Genomic DNA, 21,648 nt, shown 5'->3' with positions numbered 1-21,648 from the left:
GTATACATAGAAACACACGCAGACACACTTAACAAAACTCAGTTTCAAACATGCACATTCATACATTCTCACAAGCACACACACTCACACTCCCCCTTTTCTCACAAGCACACACGCTCACACCCCCACTTTTACACTCCCATGCACATAACCACTGACTCACCCACTCATATGCAAACTCACAACACTCTCAAACTTAAACACATTCACACAAAAGAATACATTTGCAGATATCCACAGCAAAATATACCTAGTCAAACACAGACACCACCACATATAGTCACTCTCACACACACAGTCACCCACACTCACCAACACACCCACACTCACACACCCACACTCACACACCCACACTCACCCACACTCACACACCCACACTCACCCACACTCACACACCCACACTCACACTCACCCACATTCACACATATGCTCACTCACACACTCACATTCCCAAGGACACAGTCATGACTTGGTGGCAAGCCCTTGTCCCTCTGCCCCTCTCTCCTGTGGACCTGCTGGCTTGGAGACAAGGTTATTGATGCCAGCGTACCCAGGCACCCACGTAGCCAGGTGTGGGGCAGGCACAGCAGTGTGTGTTTGTGGTTTCCTTAGGAACAGTAGATTAGGATCCCAGGATAGCTGAAAGAAGGCAATAAAGAGGCTCCCAAACAGGCTTCTCAGAGGGGCCCTCGCCTCCACCAGGGGAGGGACGGATCCCGGGGATGCCACAGCCCATGGCTTTTGGCCCACAGCCCATGACCCACTGCCTTCTCTCCAGCCTTCAGTAGCTGCTAACGGGAGCTGCTCTGCCCCCTTCCTTGTCTCACTGTTGTCACCTCTTGTCACCCTAACCCCTGAGGGAGCTGCTCATTATGAGAGAGGGTGCAGCTCCTATCAGGAGAGGAGCCTGGAGCTGGGGCACCAGTTGGCGTCGTCTCTGTGAGAGTTCCCATGGCTGGCCTGGCCCTCTCTGAGATGCAGCTTCACATACACAGAGTGGGGGCTTGCTGGCCTTATTGTGAGGGCTACAGAGAAAGACCTGCAGACAGGGCACTGTTCCGTTTTTATCCAGCTGATTCGAGTCCACACATTGGATGAGCCGTGGGCCTCCCCAGGAGTGTGCCTTGATACAGGGAACGCTGCCTGGTTTTTGTCTCATCCCCTCACACCCCTGCAGCTCACTTAGCATCATGTTACAGAGCAGGCAAAGCGCAAGGCCAGTGGGTGCCCATCTAGACTCCTGGCCATGCCACCGCACACATCCCAGCCATGCTGGCTGTGCACTGATGGGGCCAGGCGCAGCTCAGAGGCTTCTGGTTGGTGTCTGCAGGACAGTCTCAGGGGATGCAGTGCACCGGGACCCTCCCAGCCCTGCAGCGTTGGGTGGCTGCTCTCTCTGTAAGTCAGACTGGCATGTGAAGAACATAAGTGCTAAAGAAGTGTCAGCTTCTTCGTGCCGAGGAAGGCCAAGCCCACCTGGAGTTGGCCCCAACCCACAGTGCTTCCCTCTGTCCAGTGAAAACAGTGAAAGAACCCCACAGTGCCGGGGAATATGTGATCAGAGCTGGAGTTTGAGGTGAGGAGAGCAAGCAGGTGTGCCCCACTCCCTTACCTGGCTCCATCCACAGGAGATACCCTCCTGATGCATGGGAGGCAGAGCAGCCTGTAGATCAGTGGAGAGCTGTGTGCGCTCTGGCAGGGATGCAGCTCTGTGCACGGAAGCACTGTGCTTCTGCTTCTGCTAAGGCCGAAGAACTGCAAGTGACACCTGACTGTCCAGCAAATGCAGCTGATCGCACCGTCGCACAGTCCCCATAGGTTCCTTGGTGCTGAGCAGGCCGGTGTGAGCATCCCTAGCCTGGCCGCCTCATCCTGTGGTTCTGTCTGTGGTCAGCTTACCTGCCTTAGTATAAGGGAGGAAAAGTGTGACAGAAATACAGTCTCTTTTCAGGGACTTCCTGTCCTGGAATCTGGTTTTAGCCACGTTGAAGGAACAAGTGCCCTCTGTGTTCACTTGGTCATGGTTTTTACTAAATAAGATGTTTGTACTTATATAAATGATGAGTTTTCTCTTTATCAACAAGTGACTCTTTGCCTCTAGAATGTCCCTTTTTCTCTGGTTGGTGCTCCATGTGCATTTTTATTTGCAAATCCACTCCCACAAAAGGTCTTTCCTGAGACATTTTTGTCTGCATTTTCAGACAGTAGGGCCTGTGACCGATTCTCTTGGAAGAGAGAAGCAAGTTCAGTAGGATGTGAATGTGGAGGCTCAGGGCCAGGCTGCCTGCCATTTGCTCTGCAGAACCTGGGAGCTGCTCACTCCCCACTGTTCCCCAGCTCGCTTTCTTAAAAATGATTCATTTTATGCAGTTTCTATTACGTGAGCCATAAGCTCTGTGGGGTTGGGGACCAGTCTGCTTCATTTCCAAGTGAAGTCCTGGCAGGAGAAGGCTGTCAGTGAAAATGTGCGGGACAAGTGATGGATGGAGTTCGACAAGATTGGGCGTGCCAACTTATCGGCCGAGCCCGTTAGCCATATAAGCCGTGGATGGTCTGGGGCGAGATGGGATTCGGGCAGTCACGGCTTACAGAGCTCACCTCTCCTTTTCTGTAGGACACCCTGGGGCCAAGCCAGGTGGTGGGCAGTTATTGCACCCCATCTGGCCACAGAGGGATGTGGGAACACACAGACCTGGCTTCTGGACCAAATCCTTAAGTGGCTGCCATCTTTAAAACTCAGGTTTCTGACATTGCACAGGGCTTTTCTTTTCATTGTCTCAACAAATGTGTGCTTCCAGACAGTGAATTTAAAAAACGTATTATAGACTCTATTTTTAAGACAGTTTTAGATTTATACAAAAATTGGACACACTCAGGCCCGGCGTGGTGGCTCACACCTGTAATCCTAGTACTTTGGGAGGCCGAGGCGGGTGGATCATGAGGTCAGGAGATCGAGACCATCCTGGCTCACACAGTGAAACCCCATCTCTACTAAAAATACAAAAAATTAGCCAGGCATGGTGGCGGGTGTCTGTAGTCCCAGCTACTCGAGAGGCTGAGGCGGGAGAATGGCATGAACCCGGGAGGCGGAGCTTGCAGTGAGCCAAGATGGCGCGACTACACTCTAGCCTGGGTGACAGAGTGAGACTTCGTCTCAAAAAAAAAAAAAAAAAAAAAAAATTGGACACACTCTTCTTCCTCTTCATATATAAACATTTTCCATTCCTGCGGTACATTTGTTGCACTTGATTAGCCAATATTGATACAGTCTTAGTAACCACAGCCCTTGGTTTACATTAGGATTCTCTCCTGGTGTTGTACATTCTGTGGGTTTAGACAAATGCAGAATGACATGCGTCCATCCTTATAGTATCAAGCAGAATAGCTTCATGACCCTAAAGAGTCTCTGTGCTCTGCCTGTTCCTCTCTCCCTCCTAATCCCTGGCTTTCACTGACCTTTTCACTGTCCCATAGTTTTGCCTTTTCCAGAATGTCACAGAGTTGAAATCATACAGTATGTGACCTTTTCAGAGTGGCTTCTTTCACTTAGTAATATGCATTTAAGTTTCCTCTTTTTGTTTTCCTGCCTTCATAGCTCATTTTTTTTTTCGTCATGCTTGACATGCCATTGCAGGAATGCTGGTAGTGAGTTTGAAAGGCAGGGGCCCTGATTCTTCGCACATTTCTTGCCTGCATGTCACATGTGGAGTGAGGCAACAAGATGCATGTGTGCATTGAGTAGATACCGTGCTCGGGCGGAGATAAGTCACACCGCTCTGTTAACCATGGGGTCTCCTTGTCCGGCTGTTTCCACCATCCTGTAAGGTTTTGTCTGTGACTCCTTCTGTTTCCAAAGCCGTTTTTGTTTTGTTTTGCTTTACATTTATTTGTTTACTTATTCTCTCATCCATTCACCAAACTTTAAAGGGGCCCTGAGAGAGGATCCCTGCCCCAGACATCCGTCTGAGTCAGAGCCATGGTGGAGTAATGATGTGTCCCAGACACAGGAACGGCCATGTGTCACATACTCCCTGAGGACTGGACTGCGTAAGATAAGCAAGAGGCTATAAATAGTTGTCCTGGTAAGGGCCAAGGTAACGCCGCCGCCCACCCCAAACCACAAGTACAATTAGTCAGATCTCTGAGATTCTCTACGATTCTCCTTCCTTTGCACATTTTCAGACAACTCTATGAGAAGGCAGGTGCCAGGGATCTGGAGGGGGTAGTGCCAGAAGAAAGCTAAGGAGTGAGGTCACTCACCAGGAACTGAATCCTGTTTGCTGGCGCCTGGCTCCTGAGCGGCCCCCCAGAGCAGCGCAATGCCTGTCTGGCTCCCTTAGCCCTTGACCTGTGCCACTCTTCTGAGCTCCTCACGTGCCATCTCTTAATTCTCACCGTGAACCTGCCTGGAATGCACTGTTGTTACCTGCAGTTTTCAGATGTGGAAACTGAGGCACAGAGAGATTAAAGGCCAAGGTCTTGTGGCTAGTAAGTGGTGGAGATCCTGCCCAAGGTGAGGTCTTTGCCCTGCAGGACTGGTGGCTCCCTGTGCCTGTTACTAACTGCCTCTCCTGACTGTGTTTGAACCGCCTCGCCTTCGTTACTTTCTTTGTCTTTCCCAGGGAGCTCTCGGTCTTCAGAGACTATGGTGGAGTCAAAGTCTCCTCTCCCCGTCTCTTGTGCGGAATGGAATAACCACGTTGACATTGCCACATTCAGACTCTTCAGTTCTACTTGTAGAAATAGTTCTAGAAAAGGTGGCCCCTTGTGTAGAGAATGCATGCCCCTGGGTGAGGATGGGAGAAGTGGGGGCTTGAAGACCACCAGGCAGAGCCTTCCACCTCCTTCTCTGGGCCCTGCTCCCAAGCTCCCCAAGCACAGACCAACTCAGAGGTTTCCATCCTTGAGGTCTACCAGTTCTTTGTGAAAGTGGGGGCTAAATTTTGTATCTATGCGTGATTTGCATTTTTCTGGAAGGGGAGGCCCCATGGTTTCCATGACATTAGCAAAAAGGACAGGGACTTTCCAAAAGTGAACAAAACTCTGGACTCTCTTAACCCTAAATCTTGTCAGTCTTGATCTGCTACAGCTTTGTGGCCAGAGTGAGGTTAGAGACAGTTTCATGCCTTTGGGAGCCTGGCTTGATTATTATGCTAATTTTTTCCTGGAGAATCCATTTGCTTATCTGTTTCTTCTCTCTTTGAAAGGTGGTGATTCCCTGCGGTGTGCAAGTCCAACTGGAACAGGTAAGCCCTTTGCATTTCTTTGGCTCCATTGTTCCATCCTGTGGGACTAAGTCCTTTCTTGAAGCTGCGCCCTCTTTGGGGATCTTTTAGCTTCCTCTAAGATCCATGCCCTCCCTTTGACCCGTAGCTTGCATTCACAAGGCTCTCTCTGAGGACCTTTGACCATGCTGCACTGGCCATTTGCATGGTTTTTTAGAGAAGAGGATCCGCTGCGCCTTTGCGGGAGCTGCCTTTCTATCAGTAATAGTTACCTTCGGGGCGAATCTCCCTGAGCCGACTTTCCTTGGCTATAAAGTGAAGACAGCACAAGTCTGTTGTCTTAGTGATAAAAACCTGGACAGTGAGGGTGCCTGGGTCGCCAGGTGGCTGTGGACAATGTAGTGCAGTGGTTTGTAGACTGACATCCAGCTCTGACAAATACTGGGTGTGTGTGTGTGTTCAAATCAGATTGAAGGTAAACACAATAGCACTTTCTCTTTGGCTTGTGATTAGGCAAATTTAAATTGCTGTCTGCTTTTCAAATGCAGCTCCTTGGAAGGTCGTGGTACCTCCTGGTGTTTTCTTTGCTTCCACCCTTTGGAGCTGAGTGGGTGAAGCTTTGTTTCTGAGGGCTTATTAGCAGCTTGCAGGATAACTGAAAGGCTCACTGTGCCTAGACAGCAGGACACAGGACCCTCTTCTCTCACTGCAAGTCAGAAGTGACTCCCTGGGAGGCAAATGGGAAGCTGCCTCTTGCTGCTGGGGAAGTGTGTGCAGGTCTGGGCCTCCCCGGTGGGGTAAGGAAACAGGTGCACCCTGTGGTTCCTCCTGGGCATCTGTCAGGTGTGTTGTTCCCTGTACTTCTCAAGTAGGGCAGGGCTTTCTGCCCTTGACTCCCCCTAGCTTCACCATACACAGAATCTGGGGTGTTCTGCCGGAGATTTGGCAGTCTTTCTGGGTTGTGAGCCTGGTGGCCTCCAGACATGGAACTGGCTAACTGGCTCTATCTTGTGGTGCAGTAGGACATCCTTCCCTAGGCTCGGCCAGCGGCGCCCGTGTGGCAGCTTCCCTGCTTTGATGAAGTCAAGATCAGATCCTGGCTCCAGTGGCTGGGCCATGCCCTTGCCCCCTGCCCACCTGAGCCTTGGTTTCCTCCTTTACCCAGTGGGTGTGGGGGTGGCTCTCTAACCTCATCACTTGAGTGGCCGGGCCATGCCCTCGCCCCTGCCCAGCTGAGCCTCGGTTTTCTCCTTTATGCGATGGCCATAGAGGTGCTCTCTAACCTAGCTGCAGATGAGAGAAGAGGGACTACGGGGTCAGGCCTGTCACAGAAGCCTGGCCACAGGTGGGGTGCCCTTATTATGCTCCTTTTAATGCTGTCGTGTGGTGTGGTCTCTTTGCTTATGGAAGAGCAAAGTATGCATTTGAGGTCATAGGAACTTTAAAAAAAAATCTCACCCAGAAACCTAAAATATTGACAAACTGTGAGAAACATGTTGCAGCATCAAGAGCTGAGGCCATCCGGGGCGGGCGCCTGCCTGGCCGTCCTTGCTGGCCTCAGCCGTGTCCCCAGGCCTGTGGTCCACTCTCACTCCATTCCTTCTGTGGCACTCACCGCCGACAAGGGGGTGGAGGAGTAGGGGGCGTGGGGGGACTTGGGGGCATGTGTTTGTAGTTGGTTTTGACAGGCTGCGGTTTGTGACTGATTTCCTCAGGCTTGTCATAGGCCCCAGGAGCCAGGGGCTGAGTAACTGGGATTATATGCATGTGCCACCACGCCTGGATGATTTTTGTATTTTTAGTAGAGACGGGGTTTCATCATGTTGGCCAGGCTGGTCTCAAACTCCTGACCTCAGGTAATTCTGCCTAACTCCTAAAGTGCTGGGATTACAAGTGTGAGCCACCATGCCCGGCCTAATTTTTGTATTTTTAGTAAAGATGGGGTTTCACTGTGTTAGCCAGGCTGGTCTTGAACTCCTGATCTCAAGTGATCTGCCTGCCTCAGCCTCTCAAAGTGCTGATTTTTTTTTTTAAATGTCTGCAGTTGGAGAGAAGTTGGCATGTGACAAGGAGGCATTACAGATTCCAGGTCAGAGGAGGCATTTGATTGGTGCATTATTTATATTACCTGAGTGTATTTTACCTGCAAAAGGGATACTCATGTAGAAAACCACACACAACAACATCTCCAACCTACATCCACTTGCGGGACAGCCAGCGTGCTGTGGGAGGGAGCTGACTTGGTCCAGGAGCCAAGGTCTAGGCTCAGGCCTCTCCCGTTATATATGGCCTTGTTTTCTAACCTGTTTTCTTATCTTCAAATATGGGGGTTGCTTGGCTATGAATCTGTGGTCTCCTGTGGCTCAATTGTCCTGTTTTAGAGAAGCAGGTGCCATGGCGGTTTCCTCAGGTCACTGAAGGCATCTTGAGCTTTTTGGGCAGAAACTTGACTCATACTGTGTGTTGCTGGGGACTCAAGTCTGGGTGTCAGTCTGCCAGCATCAGGGCAACTGTTGGCTTCAAAATCTGAAACTTCATGGGCTCCTGGTCCTCATAGCTGCTGTGATAATTGTCTCATTCTCATAACAAGAAACTCATAACAAGTTTCTTTTGTGCACTTTCCCGAGAGTATCAGGAAACAATTTTTGTTAAAAAATTAAAAAAAAGTCCTCCTGGAAACCTTGTCATATTTGGAAGCTCAATTGTAAAGAAAGAATAAGGAGAAACATGTTTAATTGGATGAGTATTTTCTGCTTTAGTGGGAAGTTTTTCTCTATTTAACTAACACTTCGTTTCCCAGCATGACGACCACTAGCACTCCCCATCCCGTCCTCTCTGGCCCTCTGGCCCTCAGGCCCCGGGGTAGCCCCATGGCCTGTCTTTCCAGAAATTATAGAATTTGAAGAGAACCTGGGGTCATGGAAGATGAGGGACTTCACAGGGGCAGGCTGTGCTTGCATCCAGGTTGTAATAGCTGTTAGCTTTGTACTTTGGACACATATGTAATTTTCTAACGTATGCAACAGACTTTCAAAAGTACTACTTACACCATCACCACCACCATCATCACCACCATTACCACGGTCATCACCACAGCACTCACTAGTTAGTTACCTTTGGGGGATGCTAGGGAACCAACTCATTCTGATTTGGTAAATAAAGAGAAGCAATAGAGCATTTAACCTTTGGGAACTGTTCTTTGGAGTTTCCAAATAAAGGAAGAGGGAAAGTTGTATTGAAAGAGGAATTCCAGCTAATAAACCTTGAAAATGTGATAGGGTTAACATAGTGCCCTTTCCAAACTCCTAATAAATGACTGTCTGGCTCTAGGCTCTGGTCCTCTGTAACCTGCACTATCACAAAAGGGGAGTTAGACCACGGGTCATAGGGTTGTAAGCCTCCTTGCAGGAAGTACACGGCTGAGTCCTCACCCTAGCCAAGTCCTCACCAGAATCAAACCAGAATCAGACCCAGCCTCAGATCCATCTGCAACTGACAGGAAGTCCAGGGGCCAGGACATCTGTGAAGCCGTACTGCAGGGCTCAGCGAAATCCAGGGCAGAGGGAATTCTACTGTGTAGAAACAACCCCAGTCTTTTTCAAATACATTGCAAAAAGAGGAGAAAGAAAAAGGAACTGGGTCGGGTGCTGTGGCTCACGCCTGTAATCCCAGCACTTTGGGAGGCCGAGGCAGGTGGATCATTTGAGGTCAGGAGACCAGCCTGGCCAACATGGTGAAACCCCGTCTCTACTAAAAATACAAAAATTAGCTGGTCTTGGTGGTGCGCGTCTGTGATCCCAGCTACTTGGGAGACTGAGGCAGGAGAATGGCTTGAACCCAGGAGGCAGAGATTGCAGTGAGCTGAGATTGTACCACTGCACTCCAGCCTGGGCGACAGAGACTCCGTATCAAAATAAAAAAGAAAGGAACTGAAGTGACATATTAAATAAACATCGTAAGACTTTATTCAGACTATAACTTAGACTATAAAAATAAATCCAGACAACCCCAAAACACTTATGGCAGAGAAATTTGAACATGAATTAGATATTTTAAGGAATTATTCTTCACAATTCTGGCAGTTTGTTCTACATTTTAAAATGTTCTTGACTTTCATTTTTTTTAAATTATTATTTATTTATTTATTTATTTTTAGGTGGAGTTTCGCTCTTGTTGCCCAGGCTGGAGGGCAATGGTGTGATCTCGGCTCACAGCAACCTCCGCCTCTTGGGTTCAAGCGATTCTCCTGCCTCAGCCTCCTGAGTAGCTGGGATTACAGGCATGCACCACCACACCCAGCTAGTTTTGTATTTTTAGTAGAGATGGGGTTTCTCCATGTTGGCCAGGCTTGTCTCGAACTCCTGACCTCAGGTGATCCTCCCACCTCAGCCTCCCAAAGTGCTGGGATTACAGACATGAGCCATTGTGCCCGGCTTGACTTTTAAAGATATGTACTGAGATATTTATGGATGAAGTGATGTGATATCTAGGGTTAGCTTTAAGTGGCACAGTTGGGTGGGGGGTGTTGGTGTATGGATGCAGTTCATCTGGGGACAAGTTGGTGACTGGAAACAAAGTGGTGGGACCTGGGGCTCCTGATCCATATGTCTCTACTTCACAGGAGCATTGTGCAGGGCGCAGATGATGTGTTCAGGCACAGAGCTCAGGCTGGCTGGTCACTGTTTTTATCACATGACACACCAATGTTTTCCAAGCCAGCGTCCTTTCCCCATCTTGCAGTTAACTTCCATGACCTAATGGCTTATGACTTTCCCACAAGTCTCGTGTGTGGCATTGAGCCGTTGACATCTGGGTGATATCCCCTCAGCAGTGCTACAATGTGTCTTATTTGATGAAATGTTTCACTGAAAACCCACTGGGTTTGTCGACACATGGCGCAGAGTTCACAGGCTGCTTTGTAAAATAGTAACACTTGCTTTGTAAAGCCTCTAAAGAAATCATTCTGAATAAAGGGTTGTTTCACACTAGCCAGGTACATTTTTACTTTTTTTCCCCTGGGAAAATCGTACAACTCACTCACCGGGGAGATCAGCCTTGATAGGTTTTGTGCATGGAAGGAAATAGGGCCAAGGCGCAGGCATCCAGTGAGCACAGATTGTGATTCAAGAGAGCGAAGCACTTTGGAAAATTAGGGGAGTTAAACATGGACTTGGACTTGTATGAGGTCCTGAGCTCCCCACCATTGGTGCCATTTAAGAAGTGGCTGGAAGTTATGTTGCCGTATTCCTTCTTAGGGTGATTGGGAGACTGAGTGCGAATGATGGCAGAGGATGCAGTAATGTAGCCCGCATTGTACGTGGTGACAAGGTCGTTAGTATAAACCACACTGATGTACAAATATTTTAGGTCAGTGGATCACAGAGTGTCATCTAAGACCAGCAGCATCAACATAAACCTGGGAATTTAGAAATACAAACTCTTTGTGCCCACTCAGACCTGTTGAATCAGAAATTCTGGGATACGATCCCTAAATCTCTCTCCTAATGTGCCCTCCTGCTGGTTCTGATGCAAGCTGAAGTTTGTTCAGCCTGTTCTAGGAGATGACTTGCTGGGGTGGGGCTGCCACCCGGGACCACCTTGAGCAATCCTGGAGGTGTTGAGGGTGCTCGGGGCATAGGGTTACTGAGAACTCGGAAGCCTCTGGGGTTTGGGTGACCTGACGTTTATGATTTCCTTCCATCTGGGAAACTTGCATTCTCTGATGCCTTTCTCCTTTCCATCCCGGGCAGATGACTATTGGCTTCTGTCATACGTGCTCCAGAAAATATTCTGATGCCAGATTCCTCAATGTGTTTGCCTAGAAAATACTTTAAGCTTCTCAAGGCAAGGCATTGCCAAATCAATAGAGGTCCTCAGGTAGGGAACATAAATCTGGAAGAGAAATGCACGTCTTTAGAAGGCATCCGCAGCATGAACTTGCCACCCTGGAGCTTCCTTGTCAGGAGGAAGGATTCCTCGAAGGCTTTGCTTTCTGTAGCAGCATGAGGCATCCTAAGAATAAAGAAGTAGAGTCAGGTAGATAAAAATTATGGGTGGACTAGGCTGTGATTATGGCCCTTTTAATAATGTTAGAGTAACAGTGTATTAAGTAGGGGCATTAGAATTAGAAACTGGCAAGTTTCTAGCAATTTTAAATCTACAAATTTAAAGATTAAATTATAGTTGATTTTCATTGCTTGTGGATTCCATATTTGCAAATTAGCCTCCTGGATACAATTTATTTGTAACCTCAAAATCAATACCAAGGACAATTTTGTGATCATTTGAAGACATGAGCAAAAAGACTCAAAATTCGGGTTGTCCACCTGCATGTTCCCGTCTGACACTGAAAAAGCAAAACTCTTCCTTGTTTGAACTCGTACTGCAGACAGGCATCCTTTCCACAGTCTATTTAGTGCCACATTTCCCCCTTTTTTGTGCTTCTGTTGTTGATTATGCTGTTTAAAATGCAAGTGCATTGCTGATGTGATGTCCATTGTCCCTAAGCACAAGAGGACTGTCCTGTGCCTGCTGGAGAAAGCACATGTGTTAGACAGTCCTTCCTTCAGGTGTGAGTTACAGCACCAATGGCTGAGAGTTTCATGTTAATGAATCCACAGTATTTATTAAATTAGGGTCTCTCTTTGTCACTCAGGCCAGAGTGCTGTGGCATGATCTCTGTTCACTGCAACCTCTGCCTCCCAGGTTCAAGCAATTCTCATGCCCCAGCTTCCCGAGTAACTGGGATTACAGGCATGCACGACCACTCCCGACAATTTTTCAATTTTTAGTAGAGACGAGGTTTCACCACATTGGCCAGGCTGGTCTGGAACTCCTGACCTCAGGTGATCCACCCGCCTAGGCCTCTCAAAGTGCTGAGATTACAGGTGTGAGCCACTGCACCCGGCCAAGGTTACGCGTTGAATCGGTTGGTGAAAATGCTGTGACTAGAGCTCGAAGGACCCTAACCCTGTATTTCTCCTAGAGACAGAAGCTCAGTGTTGGTCAAATCAGTGTTTGCAACGACTTTATAGAACACGACTACCTGCAATAACGAAAATCAACTGTAATTGATTAGGGTCCATAGTAGGACAGCCCCACTGTCAGGTTTTCACTTAATGGTTCTTTCCCTGAGCTTACTATCTGAGAGAACAGATCCAAGCCCACTTTCTGGCCGCCTTCTGTGAACCTATGATAGGCAATTTGCTTACAAACTGGAGAGGCAGGGAGAAGAGAGGCACAGTGGGGAGGAATCAGGGCAGAGGGCTAACTATTCTTGGCTGTGGAGTTCTAGGGAGGTAGGAAAGTCGGTGGTCTCTCGTGGTGGAGTGAAAGCTAAGACAGACCTGGCCTGTGTCCTAGCACTCCCCTCGCTGCAAATGGCCTCAGGTGGCCAAGCCTGGTCCTGGGTTTGAACTAGATGAAGTGACAACCTGACAATGGGGCTGTCTTACTATGGACCCCTAGTCAATACCTAATCAATTACAGTAGATTCTCATTATTGGTGGTAGTCGTGTTCGATAAAGTTGCTGCAAACACTGATTTAGCCAACACTGAGCTTCTGTCTCCAGGAGAAATAAAGGGTAGGGTCCTGCGAGCTCTAGTCACAGTGTTTTCACCAACTGATCAACACATAACCTCGGCCAGGTGCAGTGGCTTATGCCTGTTTGAAAGTGGGGATGATAAGGGTTCCTTGCTCAGCAGGCTGCTACAAGGATGGAGAGAGAATACAAGCAAATCATGTTGCATTATGTCAGGAATAGAGTGGATGTGGAATAACTTGCTGTGACAATGATCGTTACTGGTATTAATACAGGGGCAAAGAGGAGGGTAATTGCTGCTTGCATGTCACTTACTATGCATTTGGCTTCACATCCAGGCAGAACCTCTCATTTAAAGGGATCAGAATTTATAAGTGATTATTGAACTGAAATATCAGTTAACTTGCAGAATCCTGAACTTTTCACTTTAGCATTCCATTGTGTCTGAAAACCGGTAAAAGTAGCCACCTGTCTTTGACGTACCATCCCACCCTGTCTTTGAGTTCTCTCCAGGGTCTGGGGTTCCCTGTCCTGTTTTTACATAGTGTACATCTACAATGAGCCATTGAAATTTCCCATTTGGGGTTCCTCAGAGTGTAAGAAAGCTTAAAGATACTTAGGAATAATCGGAGCATAGAAATCCTCTGGACTCTGCCCCAGCTGCCTTACAGAAACTTGATGAGTTTTACTGACTGCCTCACGCCAGGCTCTCAAAAACCTCAGTGTTTGCAGCAGTAACAAATCCTTTTTTGCTCACATTTCATTGATTTCTGCAGTATTTTATTAAACTCTGCAATTACAATAACTGGTACAACCGGCATTTGTAGGGTTGGGAGCAGACGCAGTGGTCATTTGGTCAGCTTTTGAGTTGACAGAAGAAACACAGTGCGGGACTGCAGAGCCCAGCCTGCTGGCTCCAGGCATGCAGTGGGCATGCAGTGCCCGGCTCCTCAGTAGTAATAATGATGTTCCTGGACAGGGGTGATGAGGAAGGCCCTGGGCCCCTTCGGTCTTCATCTAGTTCCTACTTCTGCACTGCTAGAGTCTTGGCTGACTGAGCCCCTCAGTGGGAGCGGGGACAGCCAATTCTCTAGTGCTCCATTGTGGAGCCCAGCCAGCTGGCTCAGGCCATGCATTCCATATTGTCTCACAGAACGAACAGGGAGACAGCAGATCCATGGCTGGTGGGAAGCCTGTAGAGGTGGTTTTGGAGTGACCTCATTTATGTGGTTCTTGGAGGGCAACATGCAGTTTCATTCTAAGCAGTAAGCAGAAAAGACTCACACGTGAATGTGGCTTTGCTCAGCCAGGTTCAGCTTCCAATGTACTTATTTCTCGACATACAGCACTTAATGCAGGGCTCACTGTCTTATGTTTACACCTGCCTGTGTGCCCTCATCTCACCGTAAGCTTCCCAAAGGCGGGAATATTCTCTTTCCCGTTTTTTTTCAACTCCAGCATTTTCAGTGAGGCTGGACACATTCTAACAGCTGGAAAATAAATTTTGAAGTTAATTGCTCAATAAACTTATTTTCTCATGGCGGGATCTATAGATCTGTAATATTAAGTTATATGATGCACATAAAACCTCTCTGGTTTAGAGCACATCCTCCTTCAGCTTTATTGGAAGTTACTAGGTAGAGGAAGCGCCGAAAGTAGTTGGATATCTTGTGTCTTGATGCTCCTGCTGTTCCTCCTCCTTCAATATTTTGGCACGTCCATCAAATTGTCCAATCTTCCTAGTTACGTTAACCAGTTTAACTTACTGGATTGTTTTCCCCACTGCCTCTCCCTTTTATTTAACACATTCAGAAGGAGGAGGCAATGTTTCCACGTGTGGCTAGGGGCCATTCCGGCCCCACACCTTACGCCACTCCTTGCTTTATTGCTGCTGTTCACAGTCAGCCTGGCTTCCTGCCGAGAGAGCGTGAAGTGAGGGGAGCGCAGGGTGGCAGGTGAGCATCTCCAGGCCACCTGCCCATCCTGGGAGCTGAAGGTTGCTCCTGGCAGCAGCATTTCCCAAACACCCACCAGACATCTCAGAGCTTTCAGATGGCGTCTTAGTCAGCTTAGGCTGCCAAGACAAAGCACCACCGTGTGGGGTGGCTGCAGCAATGGGCGGTTATCACCCTCAGTCCTGGAGGCTGTAAGGCTGAAATGAGGGTGTCTGCAGGGTTGGATTCTCCTGAGAGCTTTCTCATTGGCTTGTAGGTGGCTATTTTCTCCCTGTGCCCTCACATGGCTGCCCCTCTATGTGTGTCTGTGTCCTAATCTCCTCTTCTTTTTTTTTTTTTTTGAGACGGACTCTCGTTCTGTCACTCGGGCTGGAGTGCAGTGGTGCGATCTTGGCTCACTGCAAGCTCCGCCTCCCAGGTTCACACCATTCTCCTGCCTCAGCCTCCCGAGTAGCTGGGACTACAGGCGCCCACCACCATGCACGGCTAATTTTTTGTATTTTTAGTAGAGACGGGGTTTCACCGCGTTAGCCAGGATAATCTCTTCTTTTTATAAAGACACCACTCATACTGGATTAGGGCCACCCTAATGGTGTCATTTTAACTTAATCGTTTCTTTAAAGATCCTGTTTCCAAACTGTCACCCTCTGAGGTCCTGGGCGCTAGGACTTCAACATATGGATGTTTGTGGGAATGCATTTCATTCATTAACAGATGACACCAGGCATTTTGTCAGTCTCCAATGGGGAGGAGGACGGTGCTACCTTTGCCAGATATGGTGGGTAATAAATCATAAACTTGAAGTTATGGTCTTGATTATGGAACAGATGAGTCCTCTCTTCCACTGCCCCTCCTTCATTAATCAATCAGTTTATAAATATTTATGTCCTGGGGAACCTCTGATGCACCAGGCACTGGGCCCTGTGTGGGGATGTGGAGGCCTGCCGTGGTTCTCTTGTGGGGGAATTTACATTCTAGGACACTCCAGTGGCATAGTCCACTTGGGGCCTGAGACTGACCTGGGAGGGGATGAAGGTGCTTGCAGAGAGGGTTGGAGGTGCCGTTTTCTGCTCTGCTCTGTTCTGTGGGACACTGGTTTCATAACTATCCAGACACTTCAAGTCCCTTTACCTTTGACAAGATAGTTTCTTTTTTGGAAAGGGGATAAAATATGCTTAAATAGAAAAAGATGGAATGGGTTTCATGTTTTGTATGTTTCCTCTTCTCTAGGATGATGCATGTGGTCCTGGAAGTCACAGCACTTTCTAGAGGAAGTCCTAGCGATGTGGACCCCAAGGCACATGGCATCTCTGGGTGTTTATCCCGAGGCAGCCACTAAGGATGTTAACATTTTAAACTATAGAATGTTTCTCATAGCCTCATTCATAAGAGTGGGAAATTGGAGACCAAAAAACATGCTGTTAAAGGGGGATTCGGTTCCATCTGGACAATTGAGTACTATGCCGCTGTTAAAAATTGCAGTGCAGAAGAAAATATAGTGATATGGACATAAAGCACCATTTGGCTTTTAAATAAGTATGGGCGGAAGAAAGTCGCCCATACTTATTTAGGGGTCCATCCTATTTGGCTAAAGTTGGTTATCTTGGGGTATGGGAGGGAGGGAGAGGCTGATTCTGTCTGCTTCTTTTTGTATATGTCTACTTTCTAAATTTTCTGTAACAAAGTAACTTTTATCATAAGAATGAAAGCAGGTGGTACTTGTTATTTAAAAAGCTGGTTCTCAGAGCTAGCCTCTCAAGGGCAGTGAGGCCCTGCTCTTCAGTCACAGGGGTCTACACAGGCTCCTCAGATGGCCTGGGGCCTGCATGCCTGGGGTCTGACTCCCAAGCTGCAAGCTTGAATCTGCGGGAAGGGACTGCTTGTTCCTCACGCAGAAGGCTTCGTCTGCGGTTGGCTTCTGCTCACAGGAGGCGGCTGGAGCAGCCCCATTTTTCACAGGTCATCCCAGCGCAGCCTGATTTTATTTCATCTTGTTTTATATTACATTTTATTATATTATCATTTTCAGATCCAATTTGTACAGGACATCTAATCTCTCTGAGATAGAAATGAGGGGGAAAAAAGCCTGGGGCATCCAGGAGGCACAGCCGTTCTAAACGTGAGCCACTGACTCATGAGGCACTTCCAGATGGAAGCCTCAGAGGTTAGAGGACACATCTGTCCCCGTCTTTAAAAGGGAAATGGATGCCCTGTGCTCAGCTAGTGAAGCTGCCGTTTGGCAGAGCCCCAGGTGACTGTCCCATGGCCTGTGTGTGGGAGTTGGGAGGAGCCGTGGGCCTTGGCCTAGAACACTGATCCTGGGCAGATGTGGCCTTAGCTGACTAACCAGATGACCTTGGACGGGCCAGTTAGATACCAAGGACATTATTTCCTCACCTGTAAGAAATTGAGTAAGATGACCCATGTTTCTGTGTAGTGTAAACTTCATGTATGTGGCATATTGACATTATTTTGGCATGAGACATATTGTCTCAATAGATTTTAGAATTGACCTGAGCAGATATACTTCCTTTTTGGTGCCTCAGACTATGTCCTCTTCCCAGAGTCTCCTGATAGACTCAAGCTTCTGCTTGTGAGCTGCTAGGAACAAGTGCAGGGTGCACCTCAGGATAGTGCTGGGTCCCTGTCATTGTCCCCCTTTTTACAGATGAGGACACTGAGGCGACAGGGCTCACTGACTATCCGGAGTACCCTGTCTGTAGGGCAGAGCTAGGATTTGAGTCGGGCTCCCTGCCTCCAAGTCCTTTCCCATGGTCCTTCAACTGTAATACGCTCTGCGGATGGCGGAGGATGGATGGAGGGCACCATAGTGTGTAGTGGTTGGAGGGGACTGATTTGGAGCTCTATAGAAATAGGCAGCATTCTAGGTGCTTGAGTGGCAGGAAACCATGGTCGTGATGGGTTTTTGATAGCTTGGGTTTCAGAAGTGGTAACGAAGTTAATTTAGTGGAGAAAGTGGGAAGATGAAAGGGAGAGTGATTAGGAGGAGTGGCCTCTTGGAGGCTGTTGAAGCTATTCGGAGTGACAAGGGCCTGTCTCTGAGATAGGTTGCCTATCCATGACATGTGTGTGGAAGTGGGGAGGAGCTGTAGGCCCTGGCCTAGAGCACTGATCCTGGCCATATGTGGCTTCTGCTGACTAACCAGATGACCTTGGACAGGTCAATTAGATATCAAGGACATCATTTCCACACCTGTAGAAAGAGAACATTTTAGTGAGGAATTGAGTAAGATCACTCACACATCCCCACTCCGTCTTCAGGGGAATTACCCAGCTAGCTTAGAATGAATCACGGCGGGAGTGTTTATACCACAGGAATGGACAGAGGATACATCGAGGTGGTTGCCTCTCCCCTCCCCTCCCCTCCCCTCCCTTCCCCTCCCCTTTACCAGCACACCTCCAGGGAGAATGATATGGGAAGAATTGAGCCCACATTGAATATTTTAAAAGACATTTATAAAGAGAGGTTATCATTTTCTTAAAAGAAAGGGGTAAGGTAGGGAGGAAGTTACTATGATACTGAATTGTCCTACACAATGAGAGTCCTTGGAAGACAGTCTTGTTAATGTCATTCACTAATACTCATAACCTTCAAAAGGGCTGAGAAACACTCGAGGAAGAAGAGCTGAAAGCATCCTTAAGGAATGGGGACCTGTTGTTGCCCAGTTGGTTCTCACTCTTGGAGCTCCAGATGTGGAGGGAGTTGGCTGAGGTGAGCAGCAGGTGTGGGGCAGTGAATGTCTCATGGGCTGTGTTTTGTGTGTGCTTGCCAGGCCTGCACCTGTACGTGCTGGTCCTTGCACGTTCCCTGTTGCTGTCTCAGCATCATTTACCTCCTCAGCTTCAGGGGACCTGGTTCTGTTGGCCTTGTCTTCCTTCTCACATCCTGAATGGATGCCCTCCTGGCCTCCATTGACTGCCCCAATAGTAATGATGTAACATAGTAGTAAAAGCTGGCACGTGTCGAGCATGTGTGGTGTTCCAGGCACAGTATTAAGCATTTTGCATGCTCACCTTGCTTGATCTTCCTAGAACTCTGCATTATGTGCCATTTCCACCCCCATTCCCCAGGTAGGGAATCTGAGGCTTCTAGAGGACGAATATCAGGGGGTTGCTGGTGAATGTTTAATAGAGGCTTTCCAGGTAAAAGCTCGGTCGGCAGTGTTTGCTGATTTCTTTGGTATAAATACTCCCCCCATTGCTGATTTCAACCTCCAACCTGATGTCTGGGAAGTGCACCCTGGGCTCCTGGAGCCTGCTGGAGCCACTCCTGATGCCACTAACAGATGAGGTCCAGGTCAGCAGCTGTCTGCTCTTGGGCCTGACATTTCCACCTATCTCGTCACTGCCCAGTGTTCCCCTTATATTAATCTTGCTGCTGCTACCACTAAACCTTGTTAAAAACATTGGGATTGTGTCACTCCCCTATGCAGAAACTTCTGACACCTTTCATCGTCATGGATTTATCACCTGGCATTTGGGCTCCTTGAGCCCGGACTTAAGCCTCTTTCTCATGCATCCTGTGAGCATGGTGTGTGTCACTCCTGGCTGCCCCCACCCACTACATGCAGTGTGTCTCCATTTCTCTGCCCAGACTCTGTCCTCTGAAGGAATTTGCTCCTCCTGCCCCGCCTCTGCCACAGGCGCTCACTTTGTATCAGTTGCTTTCTAGCCATCCTGGCCTATCCCAAGAGCTGCCCTGATGGATCTGCAAAGTGGCCATGGTTTCTAGAGCTGGAGACGAGCTCTTCCTCTCCCAGGTGCCCATCACCGCCACCTCTGGCACTGCCTTCTCTCTCCTTTATGGGGTCTTAAATGTGTACTTATCCAGCACCTCCAGGACAGGATTCTCATCCATTCAGTTTTCAGTCCATCCTGGTCTTTCCCTTCTGTCACACCTGCATTCTCCCTGCAGTGCCTGAAATGGGCTGGCCCTCCTGCAAATACGTGTTTGCATTCGTGGATATGAAAGGGAAGCAGGGCTGCTCAGAGCCCTCTCTGCTTGTTCTTTCCCGGGTTATCCATATGAATCTGATTATTGCAGGATAAACTCCAGATTAAGGCTGCTCTGTCAGTGTCAGTGCAATTCGTTAGCTCTTCATTCTAAAGCAAAAGCCCTACTGTGCCCTTCTGGGTGTGGAGGCAGGTATGGTCCTGGCCTGAGTTGGGGTGATCCTCTCAGCATTCTCTGGGCAGCCCCTTTGCCCATCAGAGTTTGCCAGGCTGGGGTGGGTGAATTAGGCCCTTCCCTCAGCCTTGCAAACATTGAGCTATTGTATAGAACCAGCTGGCTGCAGGGCCAGGGACCTATCTCTGTGGCCCATGGTGGCCAGCATCTGTGGGTCTTGCCCCCCTCAGCACCGCCGACGTCCCATGTGGACAGGACCAGGTGTCTGTATGCTGGGGGTTTGGTGGGGCTGTCCATGGGATGCCTGTGCTGTGCCCTGAGGGGCTGGTTTCCAGGCTCTCTGCAGGGGGATCTGTGTGAGTTTGGGTGGGACATCTAACAGGACAGAACACAGCTCTGCAGGGCACTCTCCAGAGTGGACTCAGCATACATAACCCCTCCCACCTGCTGCAGGGCACTTTCAGACTCCCGAGATGACTGACATTAACACGGGCTCATTAACAATGTTGTCACCTTCTAGAGAAGGCACTTCCCTCCCAGGCCTCCCTTGCTGACTTTCTCGCCTATGGATGGGAGCCCCTTGCCTGGCTCTGCCTGGCTGGCCGCTGCCTGCGGTTGAGGACACTCCCATTGGGGGTACTTTGGGAGAGCTGGCTCTCTAGGGCTCTGCCTGTTTTCTGTCACCATGAAGTAAGGAATAAACTGGCCTGTCCTCAGGGTGCCACACCCTGCCCAGCTGTTGCCCCCCAGAGCAGCCCCTCTCCATGACCTTTCCTCCATTGTAAAATGCGGGAGTGGGACTGGAAACAACACATGCAACCCTCCTCTCTCCCCCAGGGCTGATGATGAGTGCTGCTGGCTTGGGCTTGGTGCCTTGAGGCATCTTCTTAGTCCCCACAGAGATCCTGGGAGGCTGGGGGTGTGGTCAACTCGTTTGCTCGGAGGAGTTAAAGTCCTGTTTAGTGTCTCCGGGTCTGAGGACTGTGGCCAGTAAAGGGACAGGTGGTCCTATTTTGACCCCCTGCTGTCACTGCTCTGTCTGCCCCTGCCAAATGGTGGGCAGGTGGCAGGAAGCACAGGCTGCCCTGTGGAGCTGAGCCTGGTCTGAGCAGTGCACCCCTGGCTAGTTATAAACTGGGGCCCCCCATTTGTGTTCAGCCTGGAAGGAGACACCACGTGGTTTCCAGTGGAACGGGCGCCCCCAGAACACCCTGCCCACTGATAGGGTTATGCTGGGGGCCCAATGAGGCCCTCCCCACCTCCCCTCCCTTGGTCCACTTTTCTATGTGAAGAAATGTTTTCGTTATGAAATAACTGATAAAAATAAAAGAATGTAAGTGCATGTAAGATGTTACAAAAAAGCACACACAAATCTCCCTCAGTTAAAGGGACGTGACTGACCATGTAGTCATGAGATCAGTGAGATCAGTTTAAACAGCTGCCTGGGTGAGTCTAACAGCTGAGGACACGACATGGCCTGGGCTGGCCACGCTTCCTCTTAGCTCTGAGTGCTAAGTGAGGTAATAAGCCCTCCTCAGGCAGGTCTGGGACTCTATGTCACCAAGATCTGCCGTGTATCCAGCCTCCATCTCCCGTTTTGTAACTCAGAACCTGTCTGGTGCCTCATTCCCATAATTGAGGTTTCGCTGCATACCTTTCCTTCTCTCTGGCCCGGCCACTCTGTCTTTAACCCTGTTTTTGTGCTTGTTTATTGGTTTGGTTTTTATTTTAAAAACTATTTAATTATGTTCAATTCATTCGATGAGTCATCTCAAATT

The 21,648-nt window shown here is 48.8% G+C and overlaps 1 protein-coding gene across 1 annotated transcript in view; it reads left to right on the top strand.

Moving 5' to 3' along the window:
* The window catches only part of LOC129017992 (tensin-3-like), a 129,609-nt gene that overhangs the window by 50,631 nt on the left and 57,330 nt on the right, over window positions 1-21,648 (top strand). Inside the window, exon 4 of the mRNA XM_063656000.1 lies at window positions 5,208-5,246. Within this exon, the coding sequence (XP_063512070.1) occupies window positions 5,208-5,246 (39 nt within the window). The remainder of the gene's footprint in view (window positions 1-5,207; window positions 5,247-21,648) is intronic.

Source organism: Pongo pygmaeus, chromosome 19 (assembly GCF_028885625.2).
Source record: "Pongo pygmaeus isolate AG05252 chromosome 19, NHGRI_mPonPyg2-v2.0_pri, whole genome shotgun sequence".
NCBI lineage: Eukaryota > Metazoa > Chordata > Mammalia > Primates > Hominidae > Pongo > Pongo pygmaeus.
The sequence above is the reverse complement of the archived record's forward strand: the minus strand, read 5'-3'. Positions and strand labels throughout refer to the sequence as shown.